General features: G+C 37.4%; 1 protein-coding gene across 2 annotated transcripts in view; it reads left to right on the top strand.

Moving 5' to 3' along the window:
* The window catches only part of LOC105551239 (glypican-6), a 1,217,642-nt gene that overhangs the window by 312,070 nt on the left and 887,829 nt on the right, over positions 1–17,743 (top strand). For both annotated transcript variants that reach the window (XM_011996405.1, XM_011996404.1), the window contains exon 2: positions 9,233–9,391. In XM_011996405.1, the coding sequence (XP_011851795.1) occupies positions 9,233–9,391 (159 nt within the window). The remainder of the gene's footprint in view (positions 1–9,232; positions 9,392–17,743) is intronic.

The raw sequence follows: 17,743 nt of genomic DNA, 5'->3' as shown, positions 1-17,743 counted from the left end.
AGAATTAGCATTTAAAGTTTTTATCAGGAGATTGACATAATCGAAGGATGACAATAATATAGGCACTTTGAATGATATAATCCCCTAAAGTAGAATGTTAACTGAATTTCCTAAAACCTGTGTGAAAGTTGGAATGTTTCTGATTATGGTGTTGAGCAACTTCACTAAACAAGAGCAGCCCTGAGAGATATGAAAGGATCATCTATAATAACTCTTTACACTGAAAAATGTTGAAAGGTGCTTATTTGGAGGTTTAGGGTATTTGAACTTAAGGAAACGAACTGGAACTTACATTTTAAAAATTTGGCTTCCCTACATTCTGCCATTTCCCAATTAGCTTGCATAGGAAATTTATGAGACTAAAAACAGTCCAGGTCTGTTTACTGCAGTTTAAATTATCTTAGCTATCAGAAACTATAGCTAAAAGTTCACTTATTCTAAAATATTTCAATTCCCTCCACCTGTTTCCTTAGGTGTGGTTAAATTCCTTAACTTCCTTGGCACCAGATGAACAAACTGTCTGTTTATTTGAGGAGACGTGTCAAATGAGGAGAACACTGTTGCTTGGCACCAGATGTGCTCATTGACTATGGGAATTTCAATAATTCTAGGGTAAGAGAACTCTGACACAGACTGCACACTCTGAAGAGGGCCAAGTCTGAAATAAATAGTGCCCTCTGATCAAATGGAATTTGGAGTTTCAGAAATTGAAGCTGTCTGTTTTGTGAGGTCTTGCCATCTTGCCATCTTCTTTGGTGTGAACTGGTTTTTATTGGGGTGTAGGACACGGGGTAGGAAATACCACCTTGAGGTATGGCTTGCCCCTCTCCAAGGGAAGGGCCATTCACATTCTAATCTTCCTGGGGTAGTTGATGGAACTATTTCTTCTTCTTGAAGTTGCTCTTGCTGTCAGCAGCCTCCTTAGGTCCACTGCTGACCATCTCCTACTTGGGAGAGAAATCTTCCAAGGACTCTTCCAAGAATTTCTTTTTTCTTGGAGACATCCTGTTGCCTGCCCCTTCAGGATCACTAACTGTTTCCTCCTTGGGGGAGGATTTCACCCTCTTGAGAAACAATGGTTCAAACAGAGGAAGTGGCTGCTGAGATTAGTAGGAAGCTAGAGAAACAGGAGAAGCCTTGACAAAGGGAAAGAAGTGACTAGCTGTGCTTGACTTTGCATCTGCAGAAAACAGCAGTAGTATTCTGAAGGAGTATGAGGAGATGGTTGAAAAACCCAAAAGAGATAAAAGCAGAAGCTCCAGGAGGCTCCTCAGGAGAATGGAATGGAAAGCCCATTTCTCTCTTTCTCCAAACTCAAGAAAAAGAAATATTTTTCCAAGGAGGAGTTGGTTAGTAGCAATCTTGCCATCACCTTTCAACTTTGTAGATTTTTACTCTCTATCTACTTCCTAGGAAGGACAAAAATAGTAACTTCCCTCTGCACTCCAGAGCTCTATAAAAGCCAAAAGTTAGTTGGCTGAAGTCTATGAAATGTGACTCACTCTGGGCACTTCATTTCTGTTGTTTGTCTGTTTGTTTGGGATGTGCATCGCAGGGTCCCTGAGCATCACCTCTGAGGGCAGAGAGCTTGCTGTAGCAGACCTGCAGAGGCTTGCTTGTGGGGTTAATGAGGTCCTCCTGTCTCCTTCTCTTTCCCACCATGCCACTCACCAAGTCTGTTCCTGGCCATTTTCAGACTCAAGGTCATCCCTGGAGGGAGTGGGATCTGGCAGAATCACATTTCTGCTGTCACCTCAGCATCTTGTAGTGAAAATGAACATCTGGGCAAGCATTTGGGAAAATATCTTGTGAAGAGCAACACGTAAGTTGAAAGAGGCGTGCAGAGAAAGGAGCAGCCTCATCTCTTCTTCTTTGGAAAACAGATGACAATTTATGGTCTGCTCATATGTCCTTGAGCTCATTCTGCAACTTCCTGGTAGAACTCCCTTCTTTCACATCTACAGTTTCTCTTTTTTATTTTAGAGCTTGTGAAGAGCTCTGTAAAAAGGCGGGGACCCAAGGAACTCAGTGGCATCCACTTCAAGTGCCCTAAGCAAGCATCAGCTTGTGTAATCGTGGTTATGTGGCCCTGTGTCTGCTTTTGTATGACATGAACCTACCATAATGATTTGCCCATAGAAAGTTTCCAATAAAGGGTAATTGTAGTTTCAGCTTTTCATTTTCTGCATTTTTGGGCTCTTATCCTGATTTTATTATTAGTGGTCCTGGGAGTGTCTGGCTCCTTTTCAGTTGAGCTAAGTATTGTATCTAATTATATATTAGACATATTATGAAGAACCTTTGGCAATTTGAGAAAGGAATATGAGTGGGAAACTCTTAAAGGATTGCACTTTCTCCTCCTTCATAAGTTACCACTTTGGAATAATTTCATTGTTATATCAAATACTTGTAGGTGTCAGAAGGTAGTTCTGCTGAGAATAGGAATTCTTGCTGTTTGGAGAAATTGGAACAGAAAGGGATGGAGTTGGATTCTTCTTCACACAGCAAAGTAGCTGCCATGATTTCACCAAGTAAATATTTCAGGCATTGCTGGTCACATGGTCTCTGGCATAACTACTCTGCTGTTGTAATGCCAAAGCGGTCATAGACAATCCATGAATGAATAAGTGTGGCTGTGTCATCATCAAACTTTACACCTAAATTTGAATTGCATTAAGCTCTTACATAGTCAAAAGAGTCTTATAATATGTTTTCCCCAACCATGACTCACTGGTCCTAGAAAAATAGATGATGGACTGTGTTTGACCCATCAGCCATGGTTTGCAGATTTTTTTTTTTAGGAAAGAAAAATTAAACCCAAGCAGAACAGATTTTCTTTAGCTTCTCTGATCATTCATAATTGTCAGAATTTTAAGGAATATCAGCAGGCTCAGATCAGTGGAAGAGAAGAGCTACACTTCCGTTCTTCAGTTCTCCCACAACCTTCTTCCTGTCTAGTAACATGTTACAAAGAAAGCAAGGCTCAGACTGAATTCAGCCACACATTCAGACGTTTTCTGGCTAGCAGACCTCAGTGATGAGCCTGTATGTTTGGGAATGTCACAGTACTCTCTCCCTCAGGCTCTAACAAGCACTTTGCATGAAAGATTTACTCCAAGGCTGACACAGTGATCTTGCAACATCAGGATGCTTCAAAGTTCCAGCGATGTCTGTGAGCAGAGTTCTCTCTGGGTGGTGTGATACCGCAAGACTAGCATCCCAGATCAAGAAATTAGGTTGCCAGGCCTCTGTGATTCTCAGGTTTCATTCATGCAGTGGGAGGAGAGCCTATAAAACACTTTTGGCCAAATTAACTTTTTAAATTTTTTACTTTTAAAAATACTGGAGATATATATCTATATATATCTATATATATCTATATATCTATATATACCTATATATATCTATATATCTATATATATCTATATATATCTATATATCTATATATATCTATAGATAACCGTTTTAACCCATTTTACAGAGTATGTTTAATGGCATCAAGTACATTCATATTGTCTAATCATCACCGTTTTCCATCTCTAGAACTTTTTCATCTTCCCAGACTGAAATTCTATAATCTTTAAACAGTAACTCTCCATTTTCTCCTGCCCCCAGTCCCAGATAACCACCATTCTACTTTCTGTCTGCATAATTTTGACTACTTCGGGCACCTCATATAAGTGGAATCATGTTGTCTTTGTCCTCTTGTGATTGGCTTATTCTGCTTCACATAATGTCCATGTTGTAGTATGTGTTAGTACTGCATTGCTTTTTATGGTGGAATAATAATCCATTGTATGTGTAGTTATTTATCTGTTGTTTAACAGATGGAAGTTGTTTATCTGTTCACCTGCGGATGGGTGTTTTGGTTGTTTCAACCTTTTGGTTATTGTGAATAATGCTGCCAACCCCATAGCTTGAACAACACCAATTTCACCTATGAACATTTATTTTTAACATCTCTTCTGCCCATTAGTAAATCCTGGTATTGATTTAGTTAATACTTTTTGAAAGCTTGCCAGAGCTACCCCAAGTGTATAGATTCCTGTTTGAAGTACTATAAATGGTAACTGCCCCTAAAGGTATAGATTAAAGTTTATACACTCACATGCTTACCAGTGTTTATACTGAAGCCTTTTAAAGTAATTAACTCAAGGCAGTATTACAGAGGCAACAACATTTTCATTTTGTCAATTTGTTTGTTATTCTCTAAACAAATGGAAAATATTCTACATGAGAATTAATTGTTGAGCTACTGGTCTCTTCTGAATGAGTGATAATAATGAGAGATGCCTGCTTGGACTTTGTGATGTGACTTTGCTGAAGATACCTCCATCACTTGCCCCCCAAACATCTTATGTCTCTTTTCCTCCCAGAAAAAGTTTTCGTAAGTTTGCTTTTGTCACAACTTAGCAACATTAGATGATTAGACATAGCTTAGAGGCATTAGCAACTGTTAATTACTTGATCTTTCTAAGCCTTTACCTCTACTCTTTTTGCCATGATATGAGGAGGTTATACCACCTTCCAATAGATGGATAATTCTTGTTAATTTAACTTTTATGTCTGGAAAAATTTTGAAAATGGTGAAAACTATCTTGCATCTACTATACTTAGTTTGTAATTTACTTAAATTTAAAAGAATTAAGAGAACATATATGTGCAATGAATTATTTGTTGACACCAATCAGTTATCAACTCCAATAATAATTAGATAATAATAGATCGATTATTTTGAAGAAATCTATTTCCTCTTATCTAGTCATTTTGTGTGTTTACACATGTGGAGCTTTTGTACTTTTACTTTTTAGAAATTGTAATAGTAAAGAAAAACATTTGATATCCTCATAGCAACATTTTAAAATCATTACTTAGATGTATTTCATATTATAGTTTATAAAATTAAAATATCTGATGAAAATTTGCTAAGCTCTGAGCTAAACTTTCTCCCTATTTTATCTCCTAACCTGTTATCATCATTTCCATTCTTTCAGATGAGGAATTGAGATGTTAAGCATCTCCCTTTCACTTCACATAGCTAGTAAGTGATAAGGTCAAATTACAGTGTCACCTTTTAATACCCATATTAATGTAATTGTTACTTATATATCACACTAGAAATATGAAATCAAAGAACTGAAAATATCAGGAAGACTTGTTATTTTAAAAATCTCAAAAGATATAATACCAAAAAAATTCAAAAATGAATAGCACTTTCATATGGAGTGAAGGAAGAAAAAACCATGGTATCTCGCAGGATGAAAGGTTGTCTATATTATTTGGACATGAAACCATTTGCAGTTTAAGGAACACCCAGCCCATGTGGAAACATAAGGAACTACAAGCCCTTTCTGGGTTTATGTGAAAAAAAAAAAAAAATGTAGTGGCCATGTTTCTGGTTCATTGTTAAGCTGTCAGGGTGATTTTGATGTGTAGATACTTAAGTTTTTCTTCTAAGTAGTAGAAGTTTAGAGTCATAGAGGCCCGTGTGGAAGTTTAGAGCGGTGGAGGTGCGTGTGGAAGTTTAGAGCGGGGCAGGTGCGTGTGGAAGTTTAGGGCGGTGGAGGTGCGTGTGGAAGTTTGGAGCGGGGGAGGTGCGTGTGGAAGTTTGGAGCGGCGGAGGCGCGTGTGGAAGTTTAGAGCGGTGGAGGCGCGTGTGGAAGTTTAGAGCGGTGGAGGTGCGTGTGGAAGTTTAGGGCGGTGGAGGTGCGTGTGGAAGTTTGGAGCGGCGGAGGTGCGTGTGGAAGTTTGGAGTGGGGGAGGTGCGTGTGGAAGTTTGGAGCGGCGGAGGTGCGTGTGGAAGTTTGGAGCGGTGGAGGTGCGTGTGGAAGTTTGGAGTCGTGGAGGTGCGTGTGGAAGTTTGGAGTCGTGGAGGAACTCACATTGTTCCATTTTGGTGGTGTCGAAATCGTCACGTGAAAGATGATCAGGAATACCCTTGTAGTTGGACAGATTTACTTATAATTTATTGCAAGACCACGAATATATCATGGAGAGCCATGTCCCAGTAAGAGGGTCTCGGAAGGAATTTATTATAGGATATGGGTTTTGGTTGTGTGTGTTTAGGGGAGGGTGCATAGAGTCAGGGACTCATGCTCGATTGGATGCTGTCAGAAAGCAGAGGTAGTTCTGTAATAAGGTAATTCTCGAATTCTCTAATAAGGCATTTCAATAAGTCTTGCTGACAAAATGGAAGACTAGCACAATGATGAATCTGTGATTAGTAAAGAAGTCCATCATATTAGCCAAGAGAGGAAGTGGTTGGTCCTTTATTTTATTTTATTTTTTTGAGATGGAGTTTTGCTCTTGTTGTCCAGGCTGGAGTGCAATGGCATGATCTCAGCTCACTACAACCTCCACCTCCCGGGTTGAAGCAATTCTCCTGCCTCAGCGTCCCAAATAGCTGGGATTACAAGCATGCACCACCGCTCCCGGCTAATTTTGTATTTTTAGAAGAGACAGGGTTTCTCCATATTGGTCAGGCTGGTCTCAAACTCCTGACCTCAGGTGATCTGCCTGCCTTGGCCTCCCAAAGTGCTGGGATAAAGGCGGCGGGGGGCGCCGTGCCTAGACGCTTGGTACTTTTTGAATGGCACAGTAACCTTGTTTTCTGTGCTTAGACAAAACTATGAAGTGGCCTTACTTGGTTTATTCTTTCAATGTCTCAGGGTAGTCTTGTGTGAGGTTGGCATTCTGTGAGAATGTTTAAGTGTAACAGGAGAATGAGTGTCAGGCTGGCTTCTAAAGGGCAAGGGCTGCTTGTTTTTTCATTCTTCATAGCTACCCCCGACCTCCTCTCTAGGAAAACTGTAGTGACTACTAAGCTTTAATAACATATTTCCAAGTTTTTGTTACAAAATATTTTCATCATACAGAAAAAAGTAAAGATAATGCATTAAGTACCATATATCTATCAAGCAGCTTAAGAAATAAATAATGATAGATAAAAGTATTTGAGTATTTCTCTGAAATCCTAATCCTTCCTAAGAGCAAATTATTCACTTGAATGTTGATGTTTATCATTTTCAAGAATAATGCATTTCTTTTTCTTTAAAAAATACATATATATTTACTTTTTGTCTCCTTCCTTTCTAGAAATTTAATAAGATATACCTTTATTTTTATTTTGTTTTAATTGGCATAAAATAATTATACAATTATACATATTTATGGGAGGTACATAGTGATCTTTTGATACATAAAATGTATAGTGATCAGAGAGGGGGATTAGTGTGTCTATCATCTTAAACATTTATCATTTCTTTGTGTTGGGAACATTCAGTAACCTCTTTCTAGCATTTTGAAACTATGTAATATATTATCGTTAACTATAATCATCCTACAGTGGTGTAGAACACTAGAACTTATTCCTCCTATTAGCTGTAATTTTGTATCCTTTAACAAATCTCCTTACCACAGACCCCTTACTTTCCTCTATCCTTCCCAGCCTCTAGTATCCTCTGTTCTGCTTTCGACTTCCAAGAGATCCTTTTTTCAGCTTCCATATATGAATGAGAACGTGCAATGTTTATCTTTCTGTTCTTGGCTATGCCACTTAACATAATGTCCTCCAGTTTCATCCATGTTGCATTGAATGACGGGCTAGCGTCCTTTTTAAGGCTAGATACTGTTCCATTGTGTACTTATGCCACGTTTTCTTTATCTGTTCATTTGTTTTTGGACACCTAGACTGATTCCATATCTTGGCTATTGTGCATAGTGTTCCAGTAAACATGGGGTGCAATTGTCTCTTTGATGTACTGATTTCCTGCTCTTCAGATAAATGCCCAGGAGTGGGTGGCTGGATGCTATTTGTAGTCTTTTGAGGAACCTCCATACTATTCTCCATAGATACTATCATAGTTTACATTCCCACTGACAGTATATGAGTTTCCTTTTCCCTGGATCCTCCCCAGCATTTGTTATTTTTTATCTTTCCGATACCAACCATCCTAACTGGGGTGAGATGATACCTCATAGTGGTTTTGATTTACATTTTCCTATTTCCCTGATGATTAGTCACGTTGAGCTTTTTTTTTTTTGTCTTCCTTATAATTGTTGGGCATTTGTGTGTCTTTTAATTAGGAACTCAAACACCTAACAGCAAAAAAAAGAAAAAAAAAGATGCTTCAGAACAGCAAAAGACCTAACGTTATACATCCTTGTAAACTTTTTTTTTTAATTCTACTATTGTTTGAAGTAGGAGCTTAAGCATGAAACTACACGAAGAATCATGAGACACCCTATGCTTCACACAAGGTCATAGGACATACTTTTATAAGTACCATTAAACATTATAAATGAATTTTAATCACAGAGTCAAGTACTTTATTCATTTGTTTTCAGTGTCCTACAGTGACTTTAATAGCAGGAGCAATTTGTTGGCTTTATTTAGCAAGACATTGGGTGGATTTCCATTCTTCCCTCCACAGGCTGTGAGAAAGATTTTTGACACTCACTGAGCTGCTTCAATTGGAAATTCACATTTTATGCAATAACAGACCATTTTAATTTCATGAAGCAAAGGATTGGCTTCTACTTGCAAATAGCACTAAAGAAAGCAATATTGTCGAAGTAGATAGATCTGTCGAATTAAATACAAGGCTTTCATTCCTTTTCTTCTACATTTCTGTATAATGTAAGCATTAATTAAACCCATCAGTGACTTCCTTCTTTCTGGAGAATGTTTTCTCTCTGACAAGAAATGTCAACTTAGCAAATGAGACCTACCATTAAAAACACACTCACCTGGACTTAGAGAAAAGCTGGTGCATACCCAGGGACAGACTTGCGGAAAGAGAACCCAAGGGACAGTTCCCATCTTTTCTTGCTTTTGGTGATGGGACTAAGTGTCTTTTGCCTTACTTGAGGTTTCCCAAGACAAGCATGCATAGCTGTATTACATCTTGTGTCATTGTATCACCTGATATTTACTTGAGGCATTACAAATACAAGCCAGGAAAAAATGCCATGGTATTTTGAAGTTTTTAATGCACCTTCACTTACATGATGAGGAACAGAGACTAAATATCAGGTTCAACTTAAATCCACCACGTGTTTGGAATGTTAGATACACTGATGTGCTGTGGCCCAGATAGAGTTCATGGTGACAGCTGGAGAAGTAGATGGAACAAGCACCCTAAGATTTGAACAAAGTGTTAGAGAAGTGAAATCTCTAACATCTACCAAAAGTCCTTAGAATGCAATAGTGACATTTAACTTCTCTTTGCAGGGGAACACTTAAGAATCTGTCCTCAGGAATATACATGCTGCACCACAGAAATGGAAGATAAGTTAAGCCAACAGAGCAAACTCGAGTTTGAAAACCTGGTGGAAGAGACAAGCCATTTTGTGCGCACCACGTTTGTGTCCAGGCATAAGAAATTTGACGGTAGGTGAAATGGTTTTCACTTGACTTTGCTATAGGTACACTTTTCTGTGAGAATCTTGGTATCATATGAAAAATATTTTTTACAAAGGGAGCTTTTCTATCCTTCTTAAATATTTATAGCATTGTCTATTTTTAGAAAAGGCATGAGTTTTCTTGACAGTATTTTTTTTTAAGTCATATCTTGGTAAAACCTGGTTTAACAAAGAGCTGTTTTGCATTTGTGCTTTGCCTGTGAGATTATTGTAAAGATTTAGCTCAAGTTTTCATTAAAGGAGTTATAATTCAGCTTTTGTTATACTGCAGCTTGTCTAGTTTTCTTATGGGGATTCTCCCTTAAAAATAAGTGTAACTTAAGATTATTTGAAATATAACATCATATTTGAAGAGGAAAGGCTTGTTTTAAATGTCAGCGACACAGATTCCTTTATTTTAGACTTTGCCATTGCAATCATATAGCACATTTTACATTGCAGTAGTGCATTCTATCTAAGGTTTAGACCCTCTTCTCATATCCTGGTTATAAGCAGTCAATGCTATTTCTATATTTTATTTGTTAAATAAACATTTTTATATTACAAATTATTACTGAAATTTCAGCATTGAATTTTCTCATTAGAACATGAATATTTTGAAAATATTCAAAGGTAGTTTGATTCTTTATAAACAGTATCAACAATGATAACAATACATTTAGTACTTTTAGATGGTGTGTTGTCTTTAGTGCTTTAAGAAATGAATGTACCTTACTATGATTTCTTGTAAACCAGACTTGCACCTTGTGGTGAACCTTCTTTGGGCTCCGTTGGTCCTACAACATTACTCTAGAGCAAAAGAGCTGCTATTAATTTTCTTCTCTCAGTTCAGTCAATGCACAGCAGAGCCAGTTTAGGAAAGGTTGGCCAAAGTTTTTATGTTTCTTTTTTCTTTACTGTGTGGTAGGTAAAATGTTCCATTTTATTGCTGTTTTAAACTATTATAGCAGCACCGATCTTTTTCAAATCGGTTCTCAAGTTTACAGAAGACAGGTCTACCTGGTATTTTCAGTACAAATGATGTGACACTTTCTGTGTAAGTGACTGGGGTTTCATCTTTCTGCAAGTATGTTTTAACATCTTCACATTCTATCTTTGGCTCTCCCTTGTGTATAATTTTATATGTGGATGTATGTGAAAATAATTTTTTATTTAGTGGTGATGCTGTGAATGTTGTTCCCTTAAATGCAACTAGGGAGTACTTAGGGGTTGCTCTTGATTACAGGTTACAAAACCAGTGACATTAGGAGCCCCAGATAGGACTCTGTGTTTGGAGGACTATACTCTATCACTTCAAGCTACGGCAAATTGAACTGTTTTGTCATTTGTTACATGAAGTAGGTGGTAATGATCTGTTGCCACTGATTTTGACCTGTGTCCCTGGGAAACTAATAGACAAACAAAAAACAAAAACTCTAGTGCATTTATAAAGCTGTACTCCAAAGTGATGTTAAAATAATTCCAGGACACTATTCATGGTAGATAATATATATATTCTTTAACAACAACAACAACAACAACAAAATAAATATTAGGTAGCTTTATGGAGAGCTGACATTTTTAAAACAAGTAAAGCCATTCAACAAGACTGAGCCAGCCAGGCGTGGTGGCTCATGCCTGTAATCCCAGCACTTTGGGAGGCTGAGGTAGGTGGATCATGAGGTCAAGAGATCGAGGCCATCCTGGCCAACATGGTGAAACCCTATCTCTACTAAAAATACACACACACACACACACACACACACACACACAAAATTAGCTGGGCGTGGTGCCAGGCACCTGTAGTCCCAGCTACTGGGGAGGCTGAAGCAGGAGAATCACTTGAACCTGGGAGACGGAGGTTGCAGTGAGTCAAGATTGTGTCACTACACTCCAGCCTGGCAGCAGAGTGAGCCTCCATCTCAAAGCAAACAAAACAAATCAAAAACAAAACAAAAACAAAACAAACAAAACAAGACTGAGCCTTATACTTCTTGTATTATATCGATAACTTTTAATATCTTTGCATTTCTAGTTTCTAATCCCACATCTGGTTTGTCCTATTAAAGAAACCTCTCTCCACTTTCTCACTTACTCCCTCCCTGTCTCTATATAGGTATATTTTGAATTGTTCTAATGTATCTAAGGGTATGATGTCAATCAGTTTGACAGGATATTGATTTTGCTAAGATTAGATCTGACCTAATCTGACCTAAGAGAAGGATGAATTCTTTAGCAACCACTCATTTTATTGCAGTTGCATTGGGTAGGATGGGAGAGAAATTAAGATTTTTTTTTTGGAGGCTTTCAGCCAGAGTGAAAAAAAAAAAAAAAAGAGAGAATCTAAATGTGATTCTAATAATCTCAACTCCTGAAGCACTTTGACTTAAGATAATAATAATAATCGTCATCATCAATTAAAAAGTCACTGTCACATTTTCTGTTATTTTCTCTGGGCAGATTCATGAGGGTCAGTTATACACTGCTATGATTTATTTTCTTATATCTCAAAGGTGAGTCTGCTAAGTCACCTTCCTTGAATGATTGTGCATTCATGTGGGTAGTTTTCTATTTTTTCCTTTTTTTTTCCCCCAAGTACTCTCTCATGTCACTTATTGATGAATGTCAATTTGACGTGAGCACAAAACTATCTAGTTTCAGTTATAGAATATCACTTTCTTTGAGTTTTATTTTCCCACATAAACCAACAGTACTATGAAGGACTTAGAGTTTATTTTAGTAAATTCCTATTATGTTAGTCATTTTGCATCATTGCTGGAGTCTCTTCATCCATCTTGTCTATTTTGAGGTTCTGCCTCTGTTTCCACTTTCTCAGAAGTCTTAATTTGTCTTTTGGATTGTGTATAGCTTTGTTGGCTATATGCTCTTTATGAAAAACCACTCCTTAATTAAAATTAAGAAAGTTTGATGAGTTTTCTATTTTTATTAAGTATAGCAGCAATTTAAATTCCGTACATGTGATCCAGTCCAGTATATATTTAGAGAGGCTAAAGTCAATTGCTGGTAATGATTAATCTCTGGTTATCACTTTTCTTACTGTATGAGAAATGCTTTGATTCCATTTAACTTTTTATTTTGTGGCAGAGGTGACTGTTTTTAAAATTTGAGATTCCAATACTGTTAACTTAAAGCCATATTCTATTTATTGTCTTACTTTCCCTGTCTTTTTTAAAGTGATATTTTGGTAACATTTAGAAGAGACACTATAATTTTATAATTTTATAAATTATAAATACTCATCAGATGGTAGGAAGTTAAAGTGGAATCAACTTGAGTTATTACCCAACCTTCGTAAGTTTCTGTGCTTAGCTCCAAGATTAGCCTAGCATTCATACCTGAGAGGCAACGAATTTTAAAAGCATATACTATCAATTCCAGAAATTTTAATTCTTTGGCAGAGAATTTTCCTATAGCTGTATACCTTTTTAAAATTTTTGAATGTAGAATTAAAATGTCATGATAAAAGTCTATATAATAGAGTTTTCTTGACATTGCTTCTCCAAGGGTCTAACAAGGTATTTGTTGCTTTACCTTTTTCTTATTTCTCCAACCAAATCTCAATTTCTGGCTCTCACGACACATCCCTGTAAGCCCCTTCATCCTTTGGTCTTGGTCCTGGCCACTGCAAAAGTTCTCTCCGAACTATAGAGGGATGCTCTGAATATGCGCTATAGCCAGGCCCCGCTTTTCTGTTGCTCCCCAGGATTAAAATTTTGGACAATGACCCAGCTTAGTATATCAGACAGAATGATCACATTACTCCCTTCCTTCTCACCTTCTTCTCCTCTGCCAAACACCCCAGGCAACAGATAAACACCAGCATATTAAAACGTAGACAAAAGGAGAGTCATCTTTGTGTACTCACTCATTTTTAGCATTTTCATATTCAGTGACTAGCCTGTCAAATTGGCATTCCTGTCTAAGTCCTGTTTTGCTGTTGTGCTACCAAGTAGCTCATGTGTAATAGGAAATGGAGAACAAGCAAGTAGCAGATAGTAGTAATAGTAACTATTACCTAGTAGTAATAGTAATAAGAGGCAACATCTGACCCTGTGTCCTGTCGTTCATAGATTTTAACCCTAGGTATCTGAGGCACACTGAATTGCAATCACGCAGATATTATAATAAATGGCAGAGTCAGGATTCCATTCCAGGCTGAGCACTCCTGGATCTCTGCTCTCAGCCATCTACCACATCATCTCTCCAGTGCTTTCCAGTTCCCAGATGTGCTGGCGTCTTGTGGTTAACACCACCTATTCCTCTATCTCACCCTGCCGGGCCTGTCCTGTCCTAGTTATTGTGGGGAGGATGTGGAAATGACTGTCAAGGAAAAGTGGAAGATTTGTTTTTAACTCTAAAAAAAAAAAAAAAACTACCCACCTAAATATAGTCCAGCCCTCAAGGAATCTGGAGGTTTGACAGGGTAAAAGACTTGCCAAGTTTCCACTAAGAATGATGAATCCAAGACTGTAACCTAATACTTAAATCAGAATTAGAAATAGTCATGTTATATATAGGAAGTCAATACTTGGTTGAAATTCTAAATTTTTATTTCTTTTGAATGGATACTGTTGAAAAATTATCGGTATTTCTTTAAAAGGGCAGTAGAAATATTGGTGGGTAAAGAGTCTACCCATATCTTTGGGAAAGGCAGGAACAGTATTCAACTGGAATTTGTCCCTAAATTAAAGAGGAATGGGTGTTTTTTTGGTAAAAGCCTTTATTGAATCAATGAAGATATATTGTTATTATTATTTTTTTTTACCTCACAAAGCCTAGTGGTTTCTATCTTGATGTCGGCACTAACACCCTATCCTCTAAGCATGTCTGTGGAATGTGGATTATTCAGAGGCAGAAAGATTTAGTTGAAGGGATATTTTATTTAGGTTCCTTTTTTCCTTTGAATTTATTTGAGCTGAAATGTATTCACATTTGGAGCTCCATATGAACTTTTTTATTTAATGTGTTCTTGGTCTTATTATTTTACTTTACTTCCTCGCTTTTATTAATGTATTTTAATGGTATACATTTGTCCAGAAATTTGGCAGCCAGTGCATTTTTAAAAGCAAAATAAAAATATTGAACAGTAAGTTCTATCCTTATGAAGAACTTATTCTATAGTAACACACACAGACTACCCATTGAACTGGATGCAGAAATAATTTGTATACAGTGATATAATATTTTTACATTGCAAATCTGCTTGTGTTTTGTTTTTAAATATAGTTTCTCATCTATATACTGTAGAGGTGACAGTAACGTAATGATTTCTTTAATATTTGCCCTAATTTTCTCCGAGAATACACTTATTTGAAAAGAGATAAACCCTAAATAGGTTTCCCTATGGTGATAGCATCTTTCATATTTCCTGTCACAGGGTGAGATTTTTTGTATGTGTGTGTGATTTCTATTTGAAAACATTTATTTAGAGCCTATCACGGAGAATGCACTTAACCAAGTATTGTTGTAGATTAAAAAATGATTAATAATGATTAAAATTTGGTCATTGTCTATCAAGGAGTTTACGTTTTGGGGGAGACATAAGTATAAACCCAAGAGTAAGAAAGGCAGAATTGTTTGTATCCTAAAGCAGAAGTCTATTGGAAAGAGGAGGGAGGAAATTTTTCTACATAGTGGCATCCAAGAAGACTTTTTGGAAGAGCTTGCAGTTCAATATTCAAAGAATGTCTTAAGATTGTGATAATTTAAAAAGTGCCAGGATGAGACAAAATGAATCAAATATTTTGTATGCAAGTCCACAAAGTCTGTCGGACATAATGTAAACAATTTACTATTGATTTTCTTTTCAACAATGTTAATTTATTGACATTTAGCATATATCTATTAGATAGATATTCTGTCACAATGTTTTCTTCCTTGCACCAGCTTGCTACTGTTTTGTAAGAAAAACACACAATTTCAGGGCATAAACAAGAAGTGTTTATTTTTCTGTAGTGTATCTTTGGGTTGACTAGAGATTGGCTGCTCATGTAGGCTTGACTCTATGCATTTAGAGTCATTTTGGTCTGGTCTGGTCTATATGTAGCTTATTCATTTGAAAGCAGTACTCTGTCTTAAGCATGTTCTTCTCTTAGTGGAGTGTGGCGATGCTAATATAGACAGGTGGAGGCAGAATGCTCCTTAAAGCCTAAACTAGAATTGCCGCACTGTCTTCCTGAGGTTTATAAGCCAAAGCAAATCTGATGGCAGTTTCCAACATTAGTGGGACAAGAGATTATACTACTCCTAAGGAAGTGGAAGTGGGGAAAGGAATGATTATTTCTGTATCATAATCTACCATAGTCCTCAAGTTACTGCCTCTTGCTACTTCCCAATGTTTTACTAATCACGTTGACTTTTCAAAAATAGATTCCCTAGGAATTCAGGAACAATAGTTATTTTCTAAATAAATCATAGCAAGACAGACACAATTGTCTTACTACCTCCAATGTCCTAACACACTAACAAATACATGTATAACCATACACACACACACACACACCCCCCCCCACAACACACACCCCTCTATGATGTTATTAATATTATACGGATAAATAGATGTAATAATTCCTTGTATTGTGCTGCTGCTGTCCTAAATCATTGCACAGAATAATAGGTTACTACAATTCATAGGGCTTATAATGTTAATCATTCTAAGAAGTAATTAGCTGAATGCCTTCTGTACATTTGCTAGGCTACCAGCTCAGCGATATGTATTCCATCTGAAGGACACTCCTCTTGAAATCAGAATGCACTGAACTGAATTTCAGAAATTAGAGAAACAATCTCACTGGCATTGGGAAGTAATCTGCCAATTTTCCCAAAGGGCAGATCTTCCAAAAATAAAAATCGTCCAACTAGAGATATTGGCTTTGACAGAGCTACTTAACAGGTTTACAAATCACAAACGCCTTTCAAGCCTTGCGTTTATACAATACTGAAAGAGAAGATCCTAGTAGGGGGTCTTTTAAATGTGTGCATGTAGAACCCAGATCTTTGTACAACTGGAATATGCCTTCCTTCTCTCCTCCTCCTCCTCCTCCTCCCATCTTCTTCCTCCTCCTCGCTCTCTCTTTCTCTTTTCTTTTCTTTTCTTTTCTTTTCTTTTCTTTCCCCTCCTTTGAACTTTGACAGATCTTTCAAAGCTAAGACTACACACTGCTGATCGTCAGCTCTGACTTCAGTGATGGACTTCCAATCTTTTTCTAATTCTAAGACCCCTACCACGCACCTCAAAGTAACTTGATATACATTATGCTCCCAGTGTGGTTGTAATATTATCATCTTATTATCACCAGTTCCCTTGCATGGTGGCTTTGCTGAGCAGCTGGTTCACAGACAAGCCAATTTCTTTTAAGTATTGCTCTGTCAGACTCTGAAACCAGTTCTACCAGAAGGATTCTTGCTCATGAATGTTAATGAGCAGACAAGTATCCTTTCTCTGACAGAGGCTCACTAATCCTTTAAGTAAGTATGGGTGAATTACAGGAAAAATTTTATATAAGTTAAATTGGTCTGCCACTAAGTAGAGAAAACTTATTTTCTTATTTTAATGAAAATCAAGAAAAAAATATTTAATGGGGATGTAAATTACAGCTCCCTGGAAACATTTTTGTCTTCTGACCTGAGAACACAGTAGCTCAGTGTAGACTGGTTCGACTGCATAGTGTGCTTAATGCTGGTAAACTCATGATCTCTAGTGAGGCCTGATCTGCAGTGGGACAGGGGGAAATGGAGTAGAAACCACTCACTCTTTCTGGGGTTTGGTACCAAGAGATTCTTTATGTTCCTTAGTGATAAGGAATTGGGATAAAAAATTATTCTTTCTTCTTCCACTGAGCCAATGTAAGATTTCCTTTTTTTTTTTTCCAAAACAAATAAGATAGTAAAGCCATAAGAACAGCATTTGTATGCTTTTTGTATTCTAAGAATGTGAGAAAAATAATTTCAGTGAACCTTTATCTGAAAAGATATAACCATGACCTGATGGAATCCTGAGATGAGCAGGTTGAAAGCAATGAGATGGGCCAGACACAGTGGCTCACACCTGTAATCCCAGCACTTTGGGAAGCCGAGGTTGGCAGATCAGAAGGTCAGGAATTCAAGACCAGCCTGGCCTGCATGGTGAAACCGTGTTTCTACTAAATAATACCAAAAATTAGCTCTGCATGGTGGCACGCGCTTGTAATCTCAGCTACTCAGGAGGCTGAGGCAGGAGAATTGCTTGTACCCAGGAGGCGGAGGTTGCAGTGAGCCAAGATCGTGCCATTGCACTCCAGCCTGGGTGACAAAGCGAGACTCCATATCAAAAAAAAAAAAA

This window comes from Mandrillus leucophaeus, unplaced genomic scaffold, assembly GCF_000951045.1.
Source record: "Mandrillus leucophaeus isolate KB7577 unplaced genomic scaffold, Mleu.le_1.0 Scaffold511, whole genome shotgun sequence".
Taxonomy (NCBI): Eukaryota; Metazoa; Chordata; class Mammalia; order Primates; family Cercopithecidae; genus Mandrillus; species Mandrillus leucophaeus.
Note: the sequence above shows the minus strand (reverse complement) of the source record. Positions and strands in the feature narration are given on the sequence as shown.